The sequence below is a fragment of the Physeter macrocephalus genome, unplaced genomic scaffold, assembly GCF_002837175.3.
Source record: "Physeter macrocephalus isolate SW-GA unplaced genomic scaffold, ASM283717v5 random_170, whole genome shotgun sequence".
Lineage (NCBI taxonomy): Eukaryota > Metazoa > Chordata > Mammalia > Artiodactyla > Physeteridae > Physeter > Physeter macrocephalus.
The window spans coordinates 68,354-93,349 of NW_021145459.1; the positions used below are offsets into that span (position 1 = coordinate 68,354).

Consider the following 24,996-nt stretch of genomic DNA (forward strand, 5'->3'; position numbering starts at 1 on the left):
ACTGCATGTCCCAGATCTTCACCTAAGGGACAATGCAGTCGGACAAGTTGAGAGAGCAATACGGGCTGGAGAACACAGACACACAGACGGAGACGCCGCCAAGCCTCGCCCCGCCCTTCGGGAGCAGTCTAGCGACAACTGGACCGTCTCGCATCGTCCCTCCTCCCACACATCTCTCACCTGGAGCCCAATCTCCACCTCCTCTCCCAGGTCAGCACCCCCGGGTGACTATCTGTGGATACTTCAGTGTGTATCCCTAGCAGGGGAGTGTCAGAAAAAAACCACCGCAACACCGACATCGCATACAAAAAAACCCGACAAACTCCAAAAATCAGGAACACCTAAAAGCCGGTTGGAGCCCCACTGGCTCGGAATGTCGTTTCCTGTCGGCTGGACTGCAGCCCCATCCAGGCAAGGCCTCCTCTCCCAGGTCAGGGCCTCCAAAGGCCGGGCGGGCCGCTCCTCCAGGCGGCACCGTACGCGCCTAAGGCCCGTGCACCCCAGAAGGGCTCTCACACCGACACCTGCCCGGCCCGGGTCTCGGGAAGTGCCCGTCGGGCCGTGGGCTCCGACTTTCCCGCCTTGCCCGGACCCCGAGTCCGGAAGCCCCGGGGGGCCCAATCTTCCAGATCTGGGACCCAAGCCCCGGCGCAGGCCAGGAGAACTCTAAACAGGATCTGCAAAGAAGGAGTCAGTCCACGCTTACTCTCCACTCGGCCGTGCCGCGTTTACTGGTGGCGGGGCGTAGGCGCGCGCATGCGCACTGTGTGTAAACCGCTCGTTGGCAGGTGACCAAACCGACTGCGCAGCCAGAGAGCGGGAGGGAACCCCCGAGCGTCCTGCGCGTGCGCACTCTCCCCTCGGCTGTGCATCCTGGCCTGGAAGACGCGCGCGGGGCGGGGCAGAGCGGACGCAGGGAGGGAGGTACCGCGCACGCGTATTCTGCGCCGGGTCTTGCTGCGTCGGTTGAGAGCTGGGCGCAGGTGCGCGCATGCGCACTGGGAGGAGGGCGCGCGTTGGCAGGTGTCTGGGCTGGGCGTCGGCGGGCAATGGGGTTGCTGACGCTGCTGCTCATCGCGCTGTGCGCGGCGGGCGCCCGAGGGCTGTATTTCCACATCGGCGAGACCGAAAAGCGCTGCTTCATCGAGGAAATCCCCGACGAGACCATGGTTATCGGTCAGGCGGGGCGAGGGTGGACAGGGCCCTGCGTGTCCTCCCGACGCGGTCCGGCTCCCCGCTCCTAGCGGCGCCCGACCGTGGCCGGGGGAGCAGTGCCCCCTGCCCGGCGTCTTGGGAACCGCGGCGCCCCGCGGAGTGTGGGAGCCAGACGGACTAGGTAGGTTGTGACGGCTCTGTCTGCTCCGCAGGGAACTACCGCACCCAAATGTGGGATAAGCAGAAGGAGATCTTCCTACCCTCGACCCCCGGCCTGGGCATGCATGTGGAGGTGAAGGACCCTGAAGGCAAGGTGAGGCCGCCTTCACTAGAGCTCTTGGGGTGGACAGCGCTCTGAAGACATGAGCTTGCACTTGGAGAGGTCAGAGTAGAGGCGGGGGCTTTCACTGACTGCTGTGCTGCAGGTGGTGCTGTCCCGGCAGTACGGCTCAGAGGGCCGCTTCACCTTCACTTCCCACACTCCTGGTGACCATCAGATCTGCCTGCACTCCAACTCTACCAGGATGGCTCTCTTTGCTGGCGGCAGACTGGTAAGAGAATTTTCTCTTTGGCCATAGCTCAGAATCTCTCACGTGGTTACAAAATTTTGATTTATTATCCTTATCATTTGTAACACTTTGTGGCACAGTCACAAGCAAGAAATAGACGTTGCCCTTCTGTCCCACAGCCAGGGACAAGAGTGGGTTCCATAGCCTGGAACAGACCATCGGAGGTCCCACCACTTAGACACCATAACCTCAGAGTGTCTCTGACCTTACGACTTTGGGGTCCAACCCTGTTTCCTTCTAGCGTGTGCACCTAGACATCCAGGTCGGGGAGCATGCCAACAACTACCCCGAGATTGCTGCCAAGGATAAACTGACGGAGCTGCAGCTCCGAGCCCGCCAGTTGCTGGATCAGGTGGAACAGATCCAGAAGGAGCAGGATTACCAAAGGGTAAGGGCATGTCACTGTACTTGGACATGGCAGTTGACCTTTATACCCACTACACTTACTGGAAGTTTCTGCCTGGGGCCTTCCCTGCTTGGGAGGTCAGCTGTTCAAAGACTGGAACGGAGGGCTATGAGCCGTTTTTCAGCTCTGTAGAATAAAGGGTAGAGAGGACAGTTCACACTCTAGCAACAGCCATTGCCTACCTCTTTACATTGGGATCTTGCTGAAATGATAAGAGCATGATTTCTGTCCTAGCAGAGATGCTTGTGGAGGGGCAGCGTGTCGCTTCCTCGGGGCACTTCCAGGGGAACCAGAGGCAGTATTTCAAAAGGCATTTGCTCCCACAATCGAGTCGTCGCACAGGAGGGAGGGGCCTCGCAAATGCTGGGACTGTCTCTCCTGCACATTTAATCCTGCGTCCATTGTCCTACGCAGTATCGTGAAGAGCGCTTCCGTCTGATCAGTGAGAGCACCAACCAGAGAGTCCTGTGGTGGTCCATCGCTCAGACCGTCATCCTCATCCTCACTGGCATCTGGCAGATGCGTCACCTCAAGAGCTTCTTTGAGGCCAAGAAGCTGGTGTAGTGCCCTCTCCATATGACCCTTTCCTGTCACCTCAGTTGTTCGGTACTTTCCCCACCCAATACCTTATCCATCTGGATTTTGAGGGAAGAAACAGTGAAAAAAAGAATATAAGCCACATTGGTTCTGTGGCAACAAAGCATTCAGATCAGCCACTTGTTAACACTGGTTCTCAAGGACACAGGACATTGGTCCAAGCTTTCAAAGATCTGTCTTGGGGTTTGTGGGGAGTCAGAACTGACCCAGGACTAAGTCTTGCTTCTTTCGCCACTAGTGATTCCTCTCCATCCTGTCACAAAATGAGCAAATGTCTCCTACTGCTTTAACCTCTCTCTTCGTCTGCTTAGAAAGTAGGCGACCAAAATGCCCCACCGAGGAGGCCCCACCTCACTGCTCCCCCGTCAGTCCTGGGTTCACTCAGTGGCTTCGTGAATGTAAATAAGGGGCAAAGGCCCCAGAGGATTGAAATGTTTTTCTATATATTAGAACTATTTTTTGATAAAATTATATATTTTCCTTCCTAGTTGAAGTGTTACTGCCTTTGTGTGACTAGCTAAAAACACCAATGCAGTCCCTTCTGCATTGTTTATCCATGCATTCTTGTTAACTAACTACCATGGCAGCTCTCAGGATTTCAGCTCTCAGGGCCAGAAAGCAGACATCCCAGCTGCTCTCAAGGCCTAATCAGAGGGCCAGGCAGAGAATTCTTTGGGACACCTGTGATTTCCATCACACAGGGCCTGAGTTCAGACTGAGGCAGTGACAGAGCTAGCACAAGGCAGGGCACTCTTACCCTTCCATTTCCCTTAACCTTTATTTAAGCTGTGGTAAATGTTTTCTTCGTGGGAACCAGATTTGGTTCTTTATACAGATTTTTCCAGTGAAATAAAGCGTGTTGTAGTAGCTGTGTTTGAAATGAAATAAGAGGCTGTGGGCAGAGGGGAGGCACAAAGGGAAATGGAGGAAAGGCTCTTGGTCTGGGGCCTCTGCGGCTGACCCGGAGTGGATTTCAGCAGGTGGGCTTGTGGTGCTAGAGCCTGGCCTGACTGGAGACTCTGGGGTTGTGGGAACGGACAGGGTGGTGGCTCAGCCATTCACAGAGGTCAACCAAGTAGACCTGTCAGCAAGGAATACTGTGAGGAGATTACGTACCCGTTTCTTAGCTCCCTGGAACCATAAATTTAAACACATCTTAGTGTACTTCCCTCATGCCCTTCTGCTGTATAAAGCTTAATGCCCTTAGTTGCCCATTCTTGACGTCTTATTTCATGGTTTTATTTACTTAAAATACATTATTTATCTGATGTACAAAACTAAATTCTGCCCTTCTTGTTTTTCTCTTTAGGTTCTATACTATTTCATGTGTCTACCTATTTTTACTTATAAAAGTATATGCAATTTAGTTTTATAGGCTTTGTCATTTAATGTTTTTGTAGATATTTTTAAAATTCTAATTCTGGATGGCCACGTTAACGGTCCAGTGAGGTGAAATGCCATAAATGACTCTTCCAAAATTCTTTGGCTATTTAAACTAGTTCTTAATTGTCTTCATAGAATTAACACAGGGAAAATCAGGTAGCCTTGGAACTAGTCAGCGTGTGGACCTCTGGCCTGAGGCTCTTGGGGAGCATGGGATGTGTCAGGAAGGGAACACATTTCTGCTCTGTGGCTGTTACTAGGAACCTAGCCAGCAAATCACACTGGAGCCTGGACTGTGGGAATACAGGAAACTACACAGAAGTGCTGGGGTGGCCTTCAACAGTCTGTCCAGCTGTGCATCTCAATTATGCTGATACATCAGTGTGTCCTCAGTTTCTCCTCCTGTGAATTTTTTTGATAGGAAGGGGAGTGGAATGAGGACAAAGGTGGGAGTATAGCACACCTTTACACTAATGGGCACTTGGAATCTCGACTGCCAGAGGACAGGCTAACAGGTGGTGGCTATGGGGAAAAGAAGGATTTCCATACTGGGGTGTGGTATTCAGACACATTATGGCCTAGGAAAATGTTTTTGAAAGTTTGGCTACATCCAAGGAATTCTGGTGATTTTTTTCTCCCCCAATAGTACCTTGATTCCGTTCTGAAAGTCTTGCTTTCTTAGGTTACATAACACCCTTATCAAATAGCTTTCTACCTCCTTACCACAAAAAGGGGGTGGGGCGTAGGAGCCATTCTACTCATCCCATCATCCCTGGCCCAGTCCCCAGCTCTCACTAGGGCTGGCAGTCCCCATCTCCATCTTTTGGTCCCAGCCCCACTTTACCTGTGGTGCATGAATTGCTCTCAGTTCTCACCCTAACCTCTGGCTCTCATGCTGGGCCCACGTCAGAGTAGATTCACAGGGTCATGTGAGAAACTCATCAATATAGATTCCTGGGCAACACTCAGGTCCAGCTGATTAGGTTTATGTTTGGGGTGGTGTGGTAGGCAGAATAATAGCCTCCCAAAGATGTCCAATTAGATGTACTAATTCCTGAAACCTGTGACTATGTTACCAAACATGGCAAAGAGGAATTAAGGTTGCTGTCATCTGCCTCTAAAATAGGGCGGTTATCCTGGATTATTGGGGTGGGTCCAATGTCATAACAAAGGTTCTTTAAAAATGGAAGAGGGAGGCAAAGGAAAGTTGCAGTGATGCGAGGTGAGGACCCAACTCTCCGTTAACAGCTTTGAAGATAGAGGAAGGGGGCCACAAGCCAAGGTGGGAAAGGCAAAAAAGGGATTATTCCTCTAGAGCCTCCAGAAGGGAATGCAGCCCTGCCAACATTGTAATTTCAGCCTAGTGAGGACTCGTCAGACTTCTGACCTACAGAACCATAAGATAATAAGTTTGTGTTAAGCCACTAAGTTTATGGTAATTTGTTACAGCAGCAATAGGAAACTAATACAGGTGGGGACTAAGAATCTTTTTTTTTTTTTGGCTGCGCTGCACCACTTGTGGGATCTCAGTTCCCCCAAACAGGAATTGAACCTGGGCCACTGCGTGAAAACCCGGAATCCTAACCACTAGGCCACCAGGGAACTCCCAAGAATTCTTATTTTTAACCAAGCTGTGCAGGCCACATGGGCTGCTAGGTTTGGGAACCCCAAAGCAACCTACCTTTTTGTTTCTCATGCCACTCATTTTACCAACCTTCATCCTTGTACAATCCAGTTGCTATAGCCTGTCCTTTGGATTGCCTGTGGCCCTGAACCTTAGCCCAGCCTCGGTGACCTCTGTTATATGCTGGTACACCCAGCGTCACTTGCTTTCTACTCTCAAATCCATTGCCCCGTTACAGATTCCCACGGTTCCCACCACTGCTACAGGCAAACAGCCCTGGAACACATATGCTGGTGCACTTTTCCTGAGTACAGTAGGTGGCAGAACAATTAGTGCTTACACATAACCCTGACAGAGATTCCCCCAGATGCATAATGGTAGGAAAGGGCGCAGGACTCACCAGTGTTTCCCAAACGTTGTAAGCTACCACCCGCAGCATGCCTGTTCTTAGGTAGTACAGACGAGCACTCTAAACATTGATTTGTCAATATAACTAATGCTGGCATCACTGCTAGGGTGAGGCTGCCCCTGCCGCTGGTAACCTTAACCTAGCACGCCATTTGGAAGTCGTGTTAAGGAACTGGTGAGGATCTGAGTGGGGGGGGGGGAGGGGGTCGCCGCCTCTCGCCGCCCCTCCCCGAGACCCCGGGCCGCACGAGCCGCCGCAGCCGCAGCACCCCGGGGAACACTATAAGTCATGGCTTCCGGGACGTGCTGACTCCTTTGAAGCTGATTGGTTGCTGCTCTGACCAGCCCACGCGTCATCGCGTGCTCTTCCTGCCGCGCGTGCGCGCTGTCACTACAAAGCGGCAGCATGGAGGATCCCGAAGAGCTGGGTTTTGAACACATGGGCCTGGACCACCGGCTCCTACAGGTACCAGGGAGGGCTGAGGAGCCGGGCCGACTTGGAGAGGGGCGGCGGCAGGGCAGCGCGCCGCCTGAGCCGTCCATTGTCTCCTCTAGGCCGTCACCGACCTGGGCTGGTCGCGACCCACGCTGATCCAGGAAAAGGCCATCCCACTGGCCCTGGAGGGGAAGGACCTCCTGGCTCGGGCCCGCACGGGTTCAGGGAAGACCGCCGCTTACGCCATTCCGATGCTGCAGCTGCTGCTGCACAGGAAGGCGGTGAGTCGGGGGAGGGGCCGGGAAAGGGAGCAGCAGGTGGAGTTGAGTTGCGTTGTGCCCTCTCGGAAAGCTGTGCCCGCCCCCCGCACGCGCCCAAGTCTTTCCCAAGAACCGGGTTTTCTTTTGATCTCTTACCCGTGAAGCGTGGTCTGAGAGAACCTGGCAGTTTTGTGGTAAAACGTTCTGGCCTGGGATTCAGGTTACTTGGGTTCTAAGTCCGGGCCCTGCGACCACCATTCTTTGTGTAATCTTGAGTAAATCGTTTTCTCTTGTTTATGCTATAAAAAGTAGGCACATTTTCTCCTCCCATCTGTAGGATTATTGTGAAAAACCAATGTCCTTACTGGTACATTTTAAGTAACTTTGTAACCATAAAGTAAGTAATCCTTTTTGAGGTCAGTGCTTGGGAAAAGAGTTTTCTATCTACATTCTGAGGTGGGTAAAGTAAGTGAAGGGTTGACTAGACCACAACTGGATTGTTGTGAGGAAGTCACAGCAGTTGGGTCAGATTGTCTGGAAGAGGTAGGGAAAAGCATGCGGTGGCCGTGATGACATGAACCGACTGGCGGAAGTCTTTAATTTGTCTCTTGCAGACAGGCCCCGCGGTAGAGCAAGCTGTGAGAGCCCTTGTCCTTGTGCCGACCAAGGAACTGGCACGGCAGGCCCAGTCCATGATTCAGCAGCTGGCTGCCTACTGTGCTCGAGACATCCGGGTGGCCAACGTCTCAGCCGCTGAAGACTCAGCCTCTCAGAGGTGGGTGAAAGCAACAGGGCTGTAGGGGAATGAGTCTGCACTGGGATGTGGGTTTGGGTTTGTGTGCAGCAAGAAAGAGGGCTAATCCAGGGTGAGGTCCCAGCTGCTACCCTCTCCCCAACACTGAGGTGTTGCCCACCTGCAGAGCTGTGCTGATGGAGAAGCCCGATGTAGTGGTGGGGACCCCATCCCGCATATTAAACCACTTGCAACAAGACAATTTGAAACTGCAAGACTCCCTGGAGCTGCTGGTGGTCGATGAGGCTGATCTTCTTTTCTCCTTCGGCTTTGAGGAGGAACTCAAGAGTCTTCTCTGGTAAGGAAAAGGGGTTGTGAGTAGACACTAGGACCTAGAGCGAGGGGGCCAGTTCATCTGCCACAGTTAGAGGCTTTGGAGCTGGCGTCTGATGGGGCTCTGTTTCATTTTAGTCACTTGCCCCGGATTTACCAGGCTTTTCTGATGTCAGCTACTTTTAATGAGGATGTACAAGCACTCAAGGAGCTGGTACTGCATAACCCGGTAAGAGCCCCATGGAAGCATCTGGAGGCGTTGACATGATACTCAAAAGGACTTGCTTCTCCCTTCTCAAAGGAATCCTTTGTTATTTGGGGTGGGAAATTATTGATTTAGCATTCCTGGTTCTGATGTGCTAGAAGCCGGTAGTTGTAAACCATCCCCCTATCCCCCAAACTAAAATCACTGTGTAGTTCCAGATGTCTGCTGGGGGCTTCAAACCATGCTTTGCCTAAAGCCTGAGAAGGGACCCCCCGCAAGGGGCACAAAGGCTACTTTGAGCAGCAGGGCTAAAGTTCTCACCTTATGTGAACTTTACTCTTCAGAAAGGTTGCTGCTATAGGGGTTCTCTCCTCACTACTGTCATTCATAGTGTGTTTCTCTTTGTTCTGTGCCCCAAATGTTTATGTGTAGTATTATGTTCTCTGTACACTACAACGGTTAGCGTGCTTTGAATTCTTACATTACACAGTTGGAGGGGACCCACGGTGCCCTGCACTAACACGTTTGTGCTGCGGTTGGCGAGCCAGTGGCTTGCAGTAGCATTTCTGTCTTCTTTTCTTTCCTGACCACAGGCCTGTCCTCCCCTAGGTTACCCTCAAGTTACAGGAGTCCCAGCTGCCAGGGCCAGACCAGTTACAGCAGTTTCAGGTGGTCTGTGAGACTGAGGAAGACAAATTTCTGTTGCTGTATGCCCTGCTCAAGCTGTCATTGATTCGGGGAAAGTCTCTGCTCTTTGTCAACACAACGGAGCGGAGTTACCGGCTGCGCCTGTTCCTGGAGCAGTTCAGCATCCCCGCCTGTGTGCTCAATGGAGAGCTCCCACTGCGCTCCAGGTGTGCCGCCTCCCATGTTTCGGTTGAAGGTAGTGCCAGGCCCTGGGCTTGACTGAGCCTCGCTGACTTTACCTGTCACAACTCTGCGGTACTTACTGTAATTCCATCTTCATTTGAGGGGGCTGAGGCACGAAGATTAAGTCGGGGAAGAGTTGAAGCAGAGGGAAGAGTCAGAAGGGGTGACCGTCATGACCAGGCAGGGGGCGGGAGAGCGACCTCCAGCCTGCTCTTGGGGCTCACTTCCGTCTGCTCTCGGGCCACAGGTGCCACATCATCTCACAGTTCAACCAAGGCTTCTATGACTGCGTCATAGCAACAGATGCTGAAGTTCTGGGGCCTCCGGTCAAGGGCAAGCATCGGGGCAAAGGACCCAAGCGGAACAGGTGAGTCCACGCTTCTCTCCTCCCAGCCCTCCCCAGGGAGACCACCCGCTTTTTAGCCTTTCAGAAGACTGTATGGGGGAAGGGACTGAAGGGCCAACACACGTGCTCCGTGGGCAGCACGAAGGGCCAGACTGCCTGGTTTGTTGGCGCGCCATCATCCTGTGAGGGGAGGCGGCCCAGCCTACAGTGGCTGTGACTTTTGGGAAGGATCTTTCTTAGGGGGAAAGAGGAGTCCCCAGTGTCTGTCTGCCTAACGGGTTGGCTGGCTGGGAATTGTTCTCTGATTGCCTGTGGGCAGTGTTGCCCCAGAGCTGAGGTCAGAGCCCGGTTTGGCTGCCCCCACTACCCTAGTTCCTGTTCCAGTTCTGGTGCTTAAGAGTCTTACACGTGTCAGGGTCCTGTAGTTTCATACAAGGCTCTGTGTAGAGATTTTGCTGATTAAATAAGCTTGAGAACGTGGCCTTGGAAGAGAAGAGGGGTCTGTCTGAGGTTGGGGCGTTTTCCTGCAGGGCCGCTGATCCGGAGGCTGGTGTGGCCCGTGGCATAGACTTCCACCACGTGTGTGCTGTGCTCAACTTTGATCTCCCCCCCACCCCCGAGGCCTACATACATCGGGCCGGCAGGTAGGAGAACTGGGGCGTGGCGGGCTGGGCGCCTGGACGGAGGGCACATTGCAGGACACATAGCCCGAGACACAGGCGGGGCCGTCTCTCCTTGCAGGACGGCGCGTGCCAACAACCCAGGCGTAGTCTTGACCTTCGTGCTGCCCACGGAGCAGTCCCAGCTGGGCAAGATCGAGGAGCTTCTCAGCGGAGGTAAGAGCCCAGCTCTCACTGGCCTGCACCCGGGCCAGGCTTCTGCCGTGACACCGTAGACCCGGTGGTGGTGATGGCCGCATGGACACCGGCACGAGCAGCAGCCGCCCGCACACTTGGCCACGCTGTGCGCCATGTCCATCCACCCGTCCTCGCCCTTCCCTGGGTGGCAGGCGCTGTCCCCCTCACAGTCAAGCCAGCTGAGGTCCAGAGCCGTCATGTAATTGGTCAAAGTCATGTTTGTTCTCTGCCTCATGGGGCAGAAGGGCCAAGGGAAGAGGTTTGGGAGACAGGGTGGGACTGGTGGCATCTCAGAGGAGACCCTGGGAGAGGGGGCTGCTGGGGGGGTTCTGTGCTGGCGCCTTCGGGAGGTCATGCTGTAGCGGGGCAGCCGGGCAGCGTTCCAGGCTGCAGGAAGAGCACGCTAGCCGGGGCTGGGCAGGGCTGCTCCACCATCCAGCGGGTTATGGGTGGAGGGTCCAGCCTGGGCTTCTTGTGGGGCCTCACTGCTGCTTGCCACATGGGCCGAGCAAGGACATGCTCACCACTTGGCATTGAGCCCTGGGCTTGTGTAGAAGGTGGCCTGGGGCACCGCTTGACGGGGGATCGAGGGACGACTCTGGGCCTTGCTTCTCTGTGCCCTGGTTTCCTTACCTGAAATGGGTGGAGCCCCTGCTGCACCGCCAAGCCCCCCTGCCCCCCCACCCCGTCTTCTTTTGTTGCAAACATCGAGTGACCCAGGACGCTACTATGACAGACCAGTGTCTGACGGAAAGGGCTGGTGCTCCTTAGTGCTCCGCGGTTGTCATCACGGGTACCTCGTGGCTGGAGTAGCTTTGAAGGAGGAGAGTGGGCGGTGGTCAGGTCAGGTCCTGAGGCTGAGAGATGTGACGGGAACCCAGGACGTGGGGACAACAAGCCGCCCTGGCCACAGCAGTGTGGATCACCTGTCATGAACTGTCTGTGAGAGCCAGGTGTTTTTGCGCATGGGTGCGCTGCTGGGAAGGAGTGGGCTGGCTCCCCGGCTGCTTTGCCCCAGGGTGAGGGGTGCCTCACCCCTACCTCTAAGCAGTAGGCCCCCACTAGACCCCAGCCTGAGCATTCAGCCCAGGGGAGCCTCACTGCCATCTCCTCCACAGGGAGTGGAGCCCCCGTCCTGCTTCCCTACCAGTTCCGCATGGAGGAGATTGAGGGCTTCCGCTACCGCTGCAGGGTGAGCGGGGCCCCCTGGGGTCGGGAGTGCTGGGGGCTTCTCTAGGACCCAGCGTCAGGTCCTTGCTGCTGAGCACCCCAGCGGAGGGCTGGCTCGGGCAGCCCCGCCCTCCTGACCTTTGGTGTCTGCCCCCAGGACGCCATGCGCTCAGTGACTAAACAAGCCATCCGTGAGGCGAGGCTGAAGGAGATCAAGGAGGAGCTTCTGCACTCCGAGAAGCTCAAGGTGAGGGGTGAGGGGCCGTGGGGAGGGAGGGGCGAGGCTTCAGGGCATCGCCCTTCCAGGAGGCTGGCCCTGCTATGAGTGCGAGAGGCAGTAAACTGGCCAGCTAGCTGCGCCTTCAGCAGGTCTGTGGGGAGGAAACAGACCACGAGCGGGTGAAGGACGCCAGCTGTCCTGTTGGGAGGTGAATCAGCCTGGCCTCTGGTGGACAGTGGCCGTGTCCATCAGAATCACAGCTCCTGGAGTTTACTCTCTTGTCGTGCACAGTTGCACGTGTGCCCGCGTTTGTCACGATTCCCCGGGTGGAAACACCCGGGAGTCCTCCACAGAGACGCAGGAAGCCAAGTCGGGTGCATCCACGCGGTGCATGTTACACAGGAAAGGAAGAGGCGGCTGTTTGTGTGTCAGTGCAGGACGGCCCGTGGGCTGATGACGAGTGAGGAGGGTGCGGCAGGCTCCTGACCTCCCCACGGAACGGGGAGTGGGAACGGAGACACATGCCTTCCCACGTGTGCAGCGCACTTGAGGGGAGATGAGAAACCAGATCAGGAGCTGGCTGTGGAGGGGGACTAGGTGACCACAGATGAAGGCGGTGTGAAACCTTAGCCCTTGAAATTCTGAAAGACGGATTACCTGTTCAGAAACTCCCCTGTGAAATTGCAAACGGAGGACTGACGCTGCAGTGCCCGCTTCTCTCCCCTGCCAGACGTACTTTGAAGACAACCCCAGGGATCTCCAGCTGCTGCGGCACGACCTGCCCTTACACCCCGCTGTGGTGAAGCCTCACCTGGGCCACGTCCCTGACTACCTGGGTGAGCAGGGCTGGGGGCCGGGGTGGCCGTCTGTCCCTCAGCTGCCATGCACTGGGCTGACACGGGACCAGGGGGACTGGGCAGCAAGCATGTACACAGACACAAACGCACCTCTGTTCACTCGCTTGAACTCAGCCGCACAGCCTCCTGGGTAGGCGTTGCTGTCTCTGTTGGGGAGACAGGAAGCCGGGCATTCAAGGCCAGGGGTTTTCGCCCCAGAGCCTGGCCCAGTGAAAGCGTGAGCCAGTGCCTGGCCAAGCAGCCGCCTGGCCGTGGAAGGGAGTGACCAGGTGCGGGGGGTGTTGCAGGTAAGAGGCAGTGCTGCTCGAGCCGGAGAAGACTCGGGATTAGTGACCGGGCCAAGCCGGGGGCGGGGGGTGGCTGGAGTCCCTAGAACAGTTGGCGGAGAGGACAGAGAACAGACCTTGTGGGGACAGGGGATGTCTGGCTTGCAGCTGGGAGGACAAGATTGGACCCTGAGATGGTTTCTATGATGTAGAGGAGGCCAAAGCCCAGCTGAGGTGTTCAGGAGCCTGGCTCCATTTACACCTGGGTAAGATGTCCTTTGTGTCTTTGGTAACGGGTATGTGTGACTTTTATGCTGGAGATGCTTAAAGTGGGTTAAGGAAGAGGAGTGGTGAGTGCAGGCCCCCTTCCCCATCCACCTCCCTGGATTGGCGTAAACTGGCAGGTGTGGCAGGAGAGACCCCAGCGCATGGAAGGGAAGGATACGGGAAAATACCAGGTTCCCCCAGGACAGTGAGCTGGAGGGGACACCGGCCGGGGTGCTGGTCTGCGGAGTGAGAAGGGAGGAGGGAGGAGGGAGAAGGTGTGGGAGTGCTCTCGGGTGGCTGCAGCGTGTGGCAGCTTGAGGTGGGATCTCAGTTCCCTGAGCGGGAGTCGAACTCGGACCGTGGTGGTGAGAGCGGCGTATCCTAGCCCCTAGACCACCAGAGACTAGTGGTGCCTAGGAGCAGGGCCCTGGCCTTTGTCTGCTTGGAAGAAAGAATTCAGCAATTCTTTAAAATTCAGCAAAAAGTAGCGAGGTAAGTAAAGTTTTATTAGGAGGGAAGATAGGTGCAGAGAAAGCATGGGTGGGCTCAGAGAGAGAGAGAGAGCGCACGAGCCAGCTGTGAGCTTTTGGGGTGCTTTAAGTCACCTATATGGAGGCAGTTTTCCAGTTTTCATCTGGCCAGTCATCTTGCTTTACGTGGCTCCAAGTCCGTATCTGGTCTGACTCAGGGCCCTGCCGGATGTGCGCGTGCATCTTTTAGCCAAGATGGATTCCAGCACGAGGGTGTTTGGGAGGTTAGCAGACAATATTATGGTCTAGCGCCCCCTCCCCCGAGGAACTGTTTTGCTCATGCATAGTCTGGGAGGTCTCCTTGACCCCAAGAATGAGAAATATGTGGTCTCCTTATCTTTTACCAAAGCAGCGCTTAACCCCTCTCTGTTCCTGCCATTCCCGTTACCTTGAGGTGTGTCCACAGGAGACAAAGTCCAGCTGTTTTTATCCTGTTCCTGTTATTATCTTATTTTCAAAGTGTAAACAGGAGGCTAGTTGTAAATGTCTAACCTGGGGCCCCTCTATCTCCTGCCTCAGGAGGGAACTCCATCCTCTCTGTCACAAAGGAGCAAAGTCATTGCCAAAAGCGTGTGACCTAAAGGGGTCAAGGTGACGTGGGAGGGTGTGGCGGTGTGATGCCCAGAGGCCTGTCAGGACCTGTGTGGGCTAGCCGGATGGGACCCTCTGCTGTGCCATGGGCAGGTGGGAGTGACAGCAGAGCCCAGGGATCATGTAGCAGGTCACGAGCAGTGATGGTGGTGCCTGACAGGTGAGGAAGGATATGGGAGGAGGGGCCACAGGAAGAAATTACATGTAGGGTTTTTTGTTTCAGCAGCATTTTCTTTCCTTTTTTTTTTTAATACTTACTTATTTGGCTGCACCGGGTCTTAGTTGTAGCACGCAGGATCTTCGTTGTGGCATGCATGATCTTTAGTTGCAGCGTGTGGGATCTTTAGTTGTGGCATGCGGGCTCTTAGTTGCGGCATATGGGAACTAGGTCCCTGACCAGGGATCTAACCCGCCCGCCCCCGGCACCACCACCCCCCGCCTCCCCCCCACCCCCGCCGCACTGGGAGAGTGGAGTCTTAACCACTGGACCACCAGGGAAGTCCCAGCATTTTCTTTTTTCTGTTACATACTTACTGTGACAAATCTAAATACTGTAAAGAAGTGTTTTAGTGAAAGTCCCCAGAATCCCACCCCTGGGGATAGCTGTTCTTCTGGCCCTGTGCATGTGTGATAATAGATAGTCGTGTGTTCTTAGGCATTTTGAGTGTGGACTGGAGTGCCAGGCACTGGCTCAGAGTGGGAGAGAGCACCCTGGGAGCCAGCTGGAGGGTGGAGCTGGCGGGCTCTCGGATGCTGGCTGAGGAGAGGGGCTGGAGCTGGCACACGGGGTGGGCCGTGGCCGCTGAGTCAGATATCTCTTCCAGTTCCTCCTGCTCTTCGTGGCCTCGTCCGCCCTCACAAGAAGCGGAAGAAGCCCCCTTCCTCTAGGAAGGCCAAGGTATGTCCCCTGGGGCCTCGGTGATAGCTGCAGGGCTCCCCTCCCACCTTGTTCCATTGTCGCCAGGATGTGCTCGCCCCTTGCCCTCAGGAGGGAGGAGAGAAGTCCCGAGGACTGGCCCCAAACTCCAGGCTACTGATCAAAGTTGTGGGTGCTGGGGCTCTCCCTTGGCCACCCACGGGGCAGCTTCAGGAGCAAAGGGGGACCTGCTGTTCTGTCCCCACTGCCCTCCTCATCCTTCAAGCTACAGGAGGAAGAAGGTGGGCCCCTGCGGTGTCCACAGCAGCTCTTGTCCTTGGCTCACGGCCTGTACGGCTTGCCAAGTGGCAACGGCACCCCCTTCTCTGAGTCTGTCTCCTTTTGCGCACACGGACGTCCGCTCGCCACAGCTAATCTACAGTTTTGCCCCCACAGAAGGCAAAAACCCAGAACCCACTGCGCAGCTTCAGGCACAGAGAAGAGAAGCGTGGACCCACAGCAGCGCCCTCCTAAGCTTGTCCAGGGCCTCTCCTGGGGCTGAGCACAGAGTGTGGAGCGGGCTTCCCAGCCTGGAGGGAGCTTGATTCCCGCACTGGATGGACTGGATTCAGGGCAGGCAGCACTGTGGCCCTCTAGATTTGTGGCCAGGATGGTGCTTTGCCTTTAACAACAGAATAAAAATCCTAGCTGCCCTGGTTTGTGCCTCCTTCCTGTAGGAAGGGGCCATCCCTGGAAACCTTGGGAATCAGAAACCACTTCCAGTAAGCAGTGCCTGGCTCTCTGCCTACTGTGTACAGTGCCTCCTTGGCCAGAAGAGGTCAGCCATGCAGTGCTGCAACCCGGTGCCTTCGGGCCCAGGAGACACCTGCCCTCCTCTGGGTCTCTGGCCTAACCGCCGGCAGCTCCGGCCTTCCTGTCTAGGATCAGGCTGACAGCCCCCCTTCCCTGAAGCTTGGAAGCGACTTCTCACCTGCAGGGAAGATGGCCCTTCCTGATGACACCCCTCTCTCCAGGTATGGACGCGTTGTAGATTCAGCCTCCCACACCCTCAGGCAGCCAGCGGCGGCCGTCTCTCCTCCCCAGACTGCTCTCTGCTCCGCTCCGTTCAGCACACCTGGGCGCGGTTCTTGTTTTCAGTTCGAGCTCATTTTCCTTTCATTAAAGTCCAGGTTATCGATACATTACATGGTTTGGTACTCAGAAAGGAACACTTGTTCAGGTAAGGTAGTACGTCATCGTCGGTATTTCCAGGTGATTGTTTACAATCAAGTAGCATTATCAGTAAATCCTTGGGAAGCCCATCCACGGGGTTTACGCTTTGTCAAGGCGCAGTTCCTCTGGAGTGGAGATTCCCAGTTCATTTAAAGTTCGTCTGAGTTCCTGGATGACGTAAGGGTAGATTTCCTTACGAGGTCCTGCTTTGACCTTAACTTCTAGGATGTGAACTGCACTAGCAAAATCATTTAAGCGTCTGCATGCCTGCCGTGGTTCTGCGTTCTGGAACCAGATCAGAGCCAACTAGTACGTTCATCCCTTTGTGCAATTCCCAAGCGTCGGTATCTGGCTTACTGAAGTATGTCACCGAGCGCGCCTCACGCTCCTCATCTGTCTCATGTGACCCACGGGACTAGCAGTGAATTGACTGGATAGCGGCAGCGGGGCCGGGGGCTGGAGTGGGGTGCAGGAGGACCCGAGGGCTGGTGCGGGTGCCTGCGGCTGCTGCTACCAAGCACCGGTGGCCAGCGGCGCCGAGCATGATGGCGATGGCGGCGCCAAGGTTAAGGCCGAGGAGGAGCTGGGCGTGAGCTCAAGACCACTCAGGAGCTTGTGGGGGCTGGACTCCACCGGGGTTTCAAACGCGCGCGTGGCGGCGTGACGCCCACGTGCCCCGGTCCTTCACTCTCAGCTCAGCTGCAGGGCTCTAACGGTAGAGGGTCCCAACCCGCATCCGGGCCTCCCGGCTGCTGTCTGGAGGAGCGGGGACGCCGGTGACTCAGTGCCCTTGATTGTGCCGGGGAAGGAGGTCAAAAGCGCTTGAGTATTTCTTTCAGAAGGAAAACCAGGCATCGGCGCAAGCTGGTCTGCATGGCGGGAGGAGCCTGGGTCTCTGACTGCTGTTACGGTATGGTGGGACTTGGGGCTGGTGGGGCCTCAGGTTTGGGGTCTCCACATTTCCTGCTCCTGTTCTGAGGATTTCCAGGGAGCCAGGGTGTGCGTGGTAGGGGTCGCTGCTCGGGTGGGATTATCAGTGAGTGGAACGGCAGCCAGTGCAACGCGGTCAGCATTCCTGCGGTCTGCCCTGGCTCGGGCACCTTCATGGAGATCAGTTAATGGAGCTGAGCAAAGATGGCTGCTTATGAGTGTCTGCTGGGTCCCAGAACTGTACCAAGAGCGTCGTGGGTGTCACTGCGTGTGGGAGGAGCCAGCCTTGGAGAGCTTCCTGGCCTCCGTCTGGCTGCTGCCTTCAGTCCCTGCCGGACCTCCCCACCTGCTGCCTGAGGCAGGTGAGGAGCTGAGGCCTGGCCCTGGGGACACGAGAGCCCGGGACATCGAGGAGGCTGTCTGCTCCACGATGGTGTGCCAACCTTGCGCGGTAAGCTTCCTTGTTCTCCGACCCTGCCACCTCCAGGCATCCCGGCCGGTGAGCTTACATCCAGAATCAGCCCGGATGCAGGAGAGTGGGCACCTCGAGTTTCCCCGGTGATGTTCCTTCTCAAAGGGGCCTCTGCTCTGGGCTGTGTTCCCAGCTGGGGACAGAGCTGGGGCCTGGTGGCTGCGTGCTAGATGCGGGCTGTGTGCCGAGAGCCGTGCTGAGCATTCTACCAACATAAGGCTACTCCCGATTCCTAGGTGGGAGGCCGAGGCTCAGAACTTACCTGGCGTCAAGGTCACAGGGCCGGTGATGGCAGAACTTGGAGGTCAGCACAGGCCTGCTCTGATGTCTCGGGCTGGCCCGGCTGTCCACGCCCACGGAGGAGTAGCCAGCGCTGCTGGCGCTCTCACCGGCATGGGGCAGGTGCCATCCTAGGCACTTTCTTACATAACCCCGGGCTGTGTTTACATAACCCTCGCCCAGCTGTCATGGGCCCTGGCACTTGGTGGGATCTGAATTGGGCGAGTTGAAGAGAGTGGTGTGTCCGCATGCCCTGGGTCTGCAGAGGGAAGGTGTACGGATGTCTCACATTCAGTCACACAGCCTTGGGTGGAGGCACTGCTGTCCATTTACACGTGGGGAAACAGGCCCTCAGAGGTTGAACTTGTGTATCCGATACAGAAACCTGTGCCCTTGATAAGCACGTCCAGAATAGAACTGGACAGGCCCTGGGACGCAGGCGTGCACGTGATGGGTGATCTGGGCTTGGAAAGGAAAGAGGTGGGATTAGCCTGCCTTAAGCTCAGCTTCATTGAGCAACAGATAAGCTTGGCCTGTTTCCAGCGGTTTCCAGGCTGGCTACGCACAGAGCTCACGGCAAAGGGGGCAGCAGAGTGCAGGGACTTTCTCCACCCCTGGCTGGCCTAATCCCACCCACGCGTAGGCTTGAATGGGTGCCACTGTGTTCCTGGCTGTGGGCTAGGGTCTAGGGGAGATGGACAGAGGACAGCCCCCGCATGGGAGGAGCTTTAGAGGGGTCAAGAACCAAGCTTTCAGTGCATTCCAACCTCCCCCAAGCTACAGACTCCTGAAGCACCTTTCAGCTCTGCCAACACTTGTTGGAGCTGCCAGGTGCAGGTGCTGGGCTCGGGGCAGAAGGGAGCGGGCCGGACCCTCCAGCCAGCGCACTGGCGGCTAGACTGGCACCCTTCTGGGACGTCCACGGTGCCAGGAGGGTTACCTGGGGCCTCACCCAATTGGAGGAGTCAGGTGAGACTGGAAGGGTGGGGGGAACAGCAGTTCTGAGAGGGGACAGCGTGTGTAAGTGCTCCGGGTGGGAGGGAACCCGGCACATCCGAGGATGAAAAGAAAGCCAAAGTGGTGGTCACCAAAACAGGCAAAGCCTGAGAAACTAACCTCATTTATTTTAAAAAGATGAGAGTCGCATGTTAAAAATTCAGAAGATACCAAAAGGTGCCAGTGGGTTTGAAGCAGGGGAGCGCCCTCATCAGATTTAGCCGCGGCGATAACGCATGGAGAGCAGAGTGTGCCTGGAAACCTCTGGACCCAGAGCACGAACCAGTTCAAGTGCATTTCCCATTCCAGCTAATTCTCTCCCCATCTGCTGAGAATCGGTGACTCAGCCTTTGGGGAATTAGTTGTTCTCGGGACTTTGGTCTTCAGAGGCAGTTTCTCCTGGAGGGAGGCAATGTCGATCGAGCTGAATTCGGGCAGGGAGGCACCCCTGCCAAATGCCATGCTCTTTTCCCCGGAAAAAAGCCTTAGGGTGTCCTGCTTCTCAGCGGGGCCAAGAGCCACTGCTCGTGTGTTCACCACAGCCATGTTTATGTGGAAAAAGAAGACGTGATCCTTCTTGGCAGGAAAAGTCACCTCTGCCCGGCCTCCCACGGTGTGCCAGGCACCTCGCTGGGCAGACTCGACCTCACTCAGCTCAGAGCCTCTTCAGAGCTCGAGTGTCTACCCACAAATCCATCCTCAAGGCCGCTGAGAAGCAGTGAGATCGACGTGGCACGGCTGAGCTGGAGAGCCTGGGCATGTCCGAGGTCTTCACACCAGCTCCAAGAACTACCTTTGTGGCACCCGAGATGTGCCAGCCTGGCCTCCAGGGAAGCGCCTCGCTTTTGGCCTCCTCTGGGGTCTCAGCTGTAAGTGGGCATATAGTGCCCTCTCCGAGTGTCCCTGTGTGTGGGATGAGCCAATGAAGCTTGGGAGCCCCTGTCCCCCAGCGCGACCCCCCGCCCCATGCCTGGCTCTGTGCTAGCCCCTGGGTCCCGTGGGACGGCTCTGCACACAGCGCCCTCAAACTTGAATGCGCACCTGGATCGCAGAGGCTGCTTCTCGGAATGCAGGTTTCATCCCACAGGTCTGGGGGCAGGGCCAGAGATTCTGCATTTCTAATAACCTCCTTCCTGTGGGAGCCCAATGCTGCCGGACCCCACGGCAGCCCTTGAGAGCTGCGCTTTACTGTCCACACCCCCCTCCCATTGTACAGCTTGGAAAACTGAAGCTCAGAGAGAGTGAGTAGCTAGCCTAGTGCCAGCCGGCTAAGTGGCAGAGTAGGAGGGTGCTCAGATCAGCGGGCCCCCCTCTAGAACCCAAGGTCCAGCCCTGTCCTGTCCCTTCTCTGAGTCTCATCTTCATCTGTGAGGGGCAGTGATAAAGGGTGTAACTTTCTAGCCTAAGTGTCGATACGTCCCGTCCAATGTTTATGACATACTGAAAAATTATTAGTTGTTTATTTGAAATTTAAATCTGGCTGGGCGTCTTCCTCTGTATTTACTAAATTTGGCAGCCCTAGAGTGTGGACCTTTCTTGCCTGGGCATGGCTTCCTCCAGGAAGACTTCCTGATCCCTGGCCTGGGCTGGGCACCTTTTTCTCCGTGTGTATCTAATACCGCCCTTGACCTCATTAGGCTTGTCTCTGGGGCCTGGTCTCTACTCTGGCCTGGGAGCTCTTGGAAGCAGGCGCCATGCCAAGTTGTTAGTGGGCTCCTGGGCCCAGCCGGGACTCGCCCATGTTCATTAAAAGCTTTTCCCCTGAGAGTGTCCCTGGTACCTTGAGGGTAATTCATCGTCACGAGCCCCTCTCCTGCCTGAAGCTCTTGAGCACTATTTCCAGCTAAAAGTGGACGGAAGGATATGCTAAGCAGGCTGGACTCTGCCCCCGGTGCAACGGGCTGCACGCCCCCTCCAAGTCACCTCTGTGACTCAGGGCAGAGACCAGGCCAGGCCATAGTCCTGGGCCATCCTCTCCACGGACCTGCAGGCCCTTCCCCACCTCAGGCTCCTGAGATGCTGCGCGAGCAGGCTGGGTGAGCAGACGCCCGAGATGCTGGTGGCTGCCCCACCGGGGATGGGGACAAAGGACCAGACGGCCCGGAACTTTCTGGCTTCCACACCAGTGCTTCCTGATTGCGGCTGAGCTCCAGGGAAAGACAACCTCATATGCTCACTGAAAGGCATAGATTGGACCCTTATAGGTGCGGTATCCCTGCCCCCAGGAACCAGGAACTCAGCTTCCAGGAGCAAAACACATACATAAGGCAACAGAGAGGCCAAATGCTGTGATGGCTAGAGCACGGAGAGCCCGCCTGGGCCTGGGGTGGTGGGCAACGTCCCCATCCCGCTGAAGAATTTGACGCGAGTTGTGAAGGACAGGCAGGAATTGGGAAGACATGGAGGGGGCCGTTGTGGTGTCACAGCCGAGCTGGGGGAAAGGGACCCACAGGACACGTGGAGAACAGTGAGCAGGTTAGCTGGCTTAGCAAAGGCTTCGTGGGGCAGTGGTTCTCAACTGGGGTGATTTGCCCCAACGCGGCCTCTGGCGAGGAGTGGAGACAGTTTAGATCATCACATCTGGGGGTGGATGCTACTGGCATCTAGTGGGTAGAAGGAGGAATGCTGTTAAATCCTACAATGCCCAGGGCAGTCCCCACAAAGAAGAGGCATCCGGCTGAAAATATCAACTGGGCCCTGCAAAGCACCAGTAGGGGATGCTGAGAGCCAGGTGAGAGAGAGCAGGGAATTCCAGGCACATCACTTAGGAGTGCGTATAGCTGCGGTAAGAGAAACCCCATGACAGGGATGTAAAGGAAGAGGGGTCGGAATAACTGGATCTGGTTGGCGGCAGGGATCCGAGTTCTTCCATCTTCCTGCCCTGCCATCTTTTTTGTAAATTGTGGTAAAATATACGTAACATAAAATTGACCGTCTTAATCATTTTAAGTGTGTAATCCACATTGCTCAAGCGTGAAGTACACAAAGTACATTCACACTGTTGTGAATTCACCACCATCCATCTCCAGAACATTTTCACCTTCCCAACCTGAAACTCGATACGCGTTAAGCAATAACTTCCGACCCACTCCACGAGCCCCTGGCAACCACTGTTCTACTTTCTGTCTCTATGGTTTTGACCACTCTAGGGTCCTCATATAAGTGGAATCACAGTATTTGTCCTTTTGTGTCTGACTTGTTTCACTTAGCATAATGTCTTTGACGTTCATCCGGGTAGTAGCATGTATCAGAATTTCATATCTTTTTGTGGCTGAATAACATTCCAAGCATGTATATGCCACGTTTTTGTCCATTCATCTGTTGACGGACACTTGGGTTGTTCCACGTTTGGGCTATTGTGAGTAGCGCATCAGTGAACGTTGGTGTACGCCTATTCCTGCTTTCAATTCTTTTGGGTATATACCTTGGAGTAGAGAAGAATTGATGGATCATATGGCGATTCCATGTTTAACTTTTTCAGGAACTGCCAAACTGTTTTCCATAGTGGCTGCACCAGTCTATATTCCCACCAACAATGTGTGAGCTTTCTAACTTTTCCACATTCTAACAACACTTGGTATTTTCCATTTTTTTAAATAAAGGCCAACCTAATGGGTGTGAAGTGGTATCTCATTGTGGTTTGATTTGCATTTCCTAATGACGAACGATGTTGAGCATCTTTTCATGTGCTTACTTATTGGTCATTTGTCTGTCTTCTTTGGCAAAAAAGTCTGTTCAAGTTCTTTGCGTATTTTTGAATCGGGTGCTTTTTTTGTTTGTTTGTTTTGGGCCTCACTGCATGGCCTGCGGGATCTTAGTTCCCCCACCAGGGATTGAACCCGTGTCCCCTGCAGTGGAAGTGCAGAGCCCTAACCACTGGACCACCAGGGAATTCCCTGGGTGGGTTATTTTTATTGAATTTGTGGAATTAAAAAGATTCTGCATATTAATATCAACCCCTTATCAGGTATATGTTGTGCAAATATTTTCTCCCACTTTGTGGATTGTCTTTGCAATCTCTTGATAGTGTCCTTTGATGAACAGATTTCAATTTTGATGCATTCCAATGTATCTGTTTTTTGTTTTTTGTTTTTTTTTTACTATTTATTTATTTATTTGGCTGCTCTGGGTCTTAGTTGCGGCATGTGGGATCTTTTGTTGCAGCATGTGGGATCTTCAGTTGCTGCATGTGGGATCTAGTTCTCTGACCAGGGATCGAACCCGGGCCCCCTGCATTGGGAGCATGGAGTCTTAACCACTGGACCACCAGGGAGGTCCCCAATATACCTATTTCTTTTTCTTTTACCTGTGCTTTTGGTGTCATAGCAGCAGAAATCATTGCTAAATTCAATGTCATGTAGATTTCCCCCTAAGTTTTCTTCTAAGAGTTTTATAGTTTTCCTCTTTCATTTAGATTTTTGATCCATTTTGAGTTAATTTTTGTATATCGTGTAAGGTTAAGGTCCAACTTCATTCTTTTGCATATGGATATCCAGTTTTTTCAGCCCCATTTGTTGAAAAAACTATCCCTGGTCTATATATGTCTTTATTCTTGTACCACACTATTTTGATTACTGTAACTTTATAATAAGTTAGAAACAGAAAGTGTGAGTTTTCCAACTTTGTTCTTTTTTGTCGAGACTGTTTTGGCTATTCAGAGCCCCTTGAGTTTCCACCCAAATTTCTGCAAAAAGTGTCATTGGGATTTTGAGAGGAATTGCATTGAATCTGTAGATCTCTTTGGGTAGTATTAACACCTTGACAACAGTAAGTCTTCCAGTCCATGAATGTGAGGTGTGTTCCTATTTATTTATGTCTTCTTTAATTTCTTTTGATTTGATTTGATTTAGTTTTTTATTGAAGTATAGCTGACTTACAGTATTATATTAATTTTAGGTGCACAACATAGTGATTGGATATTTTTATGTATTACAAAATGATCACCACTTCTTTAATTTCTTTCAGCAATGTTTTATAGTTTTCACTGTACAGGTCATTCACCTCCTTGGTTGAATTTATTCCTGAGTATTTTATTCTTTTGATGCTATTGCAAATGGAATTCTTTTCTTAATTTTCTTTTCAGATTGTTCATTGTTGGTGTGTAGAAATGCAGCTGATTTTTGGGCAACTGATTTTGTATCCTGCAACTTTGCTGAACTTGGTTATTAGCTCTAGTAGCTTTCTTGTAAATTCTTTGGGATTTTCTATATATAGGATCATGTCATCTGTGAATAGAGATAGTTTTACTTCCTCTTCTCCAGTTTAGGTATCATCTGTTTCTTTTTCTTGTCTAATTGATCTGGCTAGAATATCAGCACAATGTCAAATAGCAGTGGTGAAAGGCATCCTTGTCTTGTTCCTGATCATAGGGGAAAATTTTCAGTCTTTCACAATTGAGTATGATGTTTGCTGGGGGATTTTTGTAAATGTCCTTTATCATGTTGAGGAAGTTCTCTCTCTCTCTCTCTTTTTTTTAAAAAATAAATTTATTTATTTATTTTTGGCTGCGTTGGATCTTTGTTGCTGTGCACACGCTTTCTCTAGTTGCGGCGAATGGGGGTTACTCTTTGTTGTGGTGCACGGGCTTCTCACTGCGGTGGCTTCTCTTGTTGCGGAGCACGGGCTGTAGGTGCTCAGGCTTCAGTTGTGGCACGTGGGCTCAGTAGTTGTGGCTCGCAGGCTCTAGAGTGCAGGCTCAGTAGTTGTGGTGCACAGGCTTAGTTGCTCCACGGCATGTGGGATCTTCCCGGACCAGGGCTCAAAACTGTGTCCCCTGCATTGGCAGGCGGATTCCTAACCACTGCACCACCAGGGAAGTCCCTCTATTCTCTGTTTTGTTTGTCTCTGCTCTCATTTCTATTATTTCCTTCCTTCTGCGAGCTTTGGGTTTAGTTTGTTCTGCCTTTTCTAGTTTCTTAAGGTGTCCAGGTAAGCCATTGATTTGAGATCTTTCTTTTTAGATTTTTCTATCTCCTTGTTAATTTTGTTCATACTTTTTTTTCTGATTTCCTTTGGTTCTTTATACCTTTTTCCCTTTGCCTTCTTGAGTATATTTTAGTCAGTTGTTGGTTTTGTTTTGGTTTTTTTTTTTTTTGCCTACACTGCACAGCTTGTGGGATATCAGTTCCCAGACCAGGGATTGAACCC

At 53.8% G+C, this 24,996-nt stretch overlaps 2 protein-coding genes and 1 pseudogene across 2 annotated transcripts; 2 read left to right on the forward strand and 1 right to left on the reverse strand.

The window, feature by feature from the left end:
* Positions 1-964: 964 nt before the first annotated feature.
* Positions 965-3,594, forward strand: TMED4 (transmembrane p24 trafficking protein 4). The gene is made up of 5 exons (XM_007124938.2): positions 965-1,176; positions 1,368-1,468; positions 1,581-1,706; positions 1,966-2,112; positions 2,545-3,594. The coding sequence occupies exons 1-5, from the start codon at positions 1,050-1,052 to the stop codon at positions 2,692-2,694; spliced, it is 651 nt and encodes a 216-aa protein (XP_007125000.1). The 5' UTR covers positions 965-1,049; the 3' UTR covers positions 2,695-3,594.
* Positions 3,595-6,521: 2,927 nt separating this feature from the next.
* Positions 6,522-16,129, forward strand: DDX56 (DEAD-box helicase 56). The gene is made up of 14 exons (XM_007124940.4): positions 6,522-6,608; positions 6,698-6,859; positions 7,453-7,613; positions 7,759-7,929; positions 8,043-8,133; positions 8,719-8,963; positions 9,227-9,346; positions 9,856-9,969; positions 10,067-10,161; positions 11,301-11,374; positions 11,510-11,599; positions 12,303-12,408; positions 14,908-14,981; positions 15,396-16,129. The coding sequence occupies exons 1-14, from the start codon at positions 6,549-6,551 to the stop codon at positions 15,471-15,473; spliced, it is 1,641 nt and encodes a 546-aa protein (XP_007125002.1). The 5' UTR covers positions 6,522-6,548; the 3' UTR covers positions 15,474-16,129.
* Positions 16,130-16,212: 83 nt separating this feature from the next.
* On the reverse strand, positions 16,213-16,728 carry LOC102973719 (cytochrome c oxidase subunit 5A, mitochondrial-like; annotated as a pseudogene).
* Positions 16,729-24,996: the final 8,268 nt, after the last annotated feature.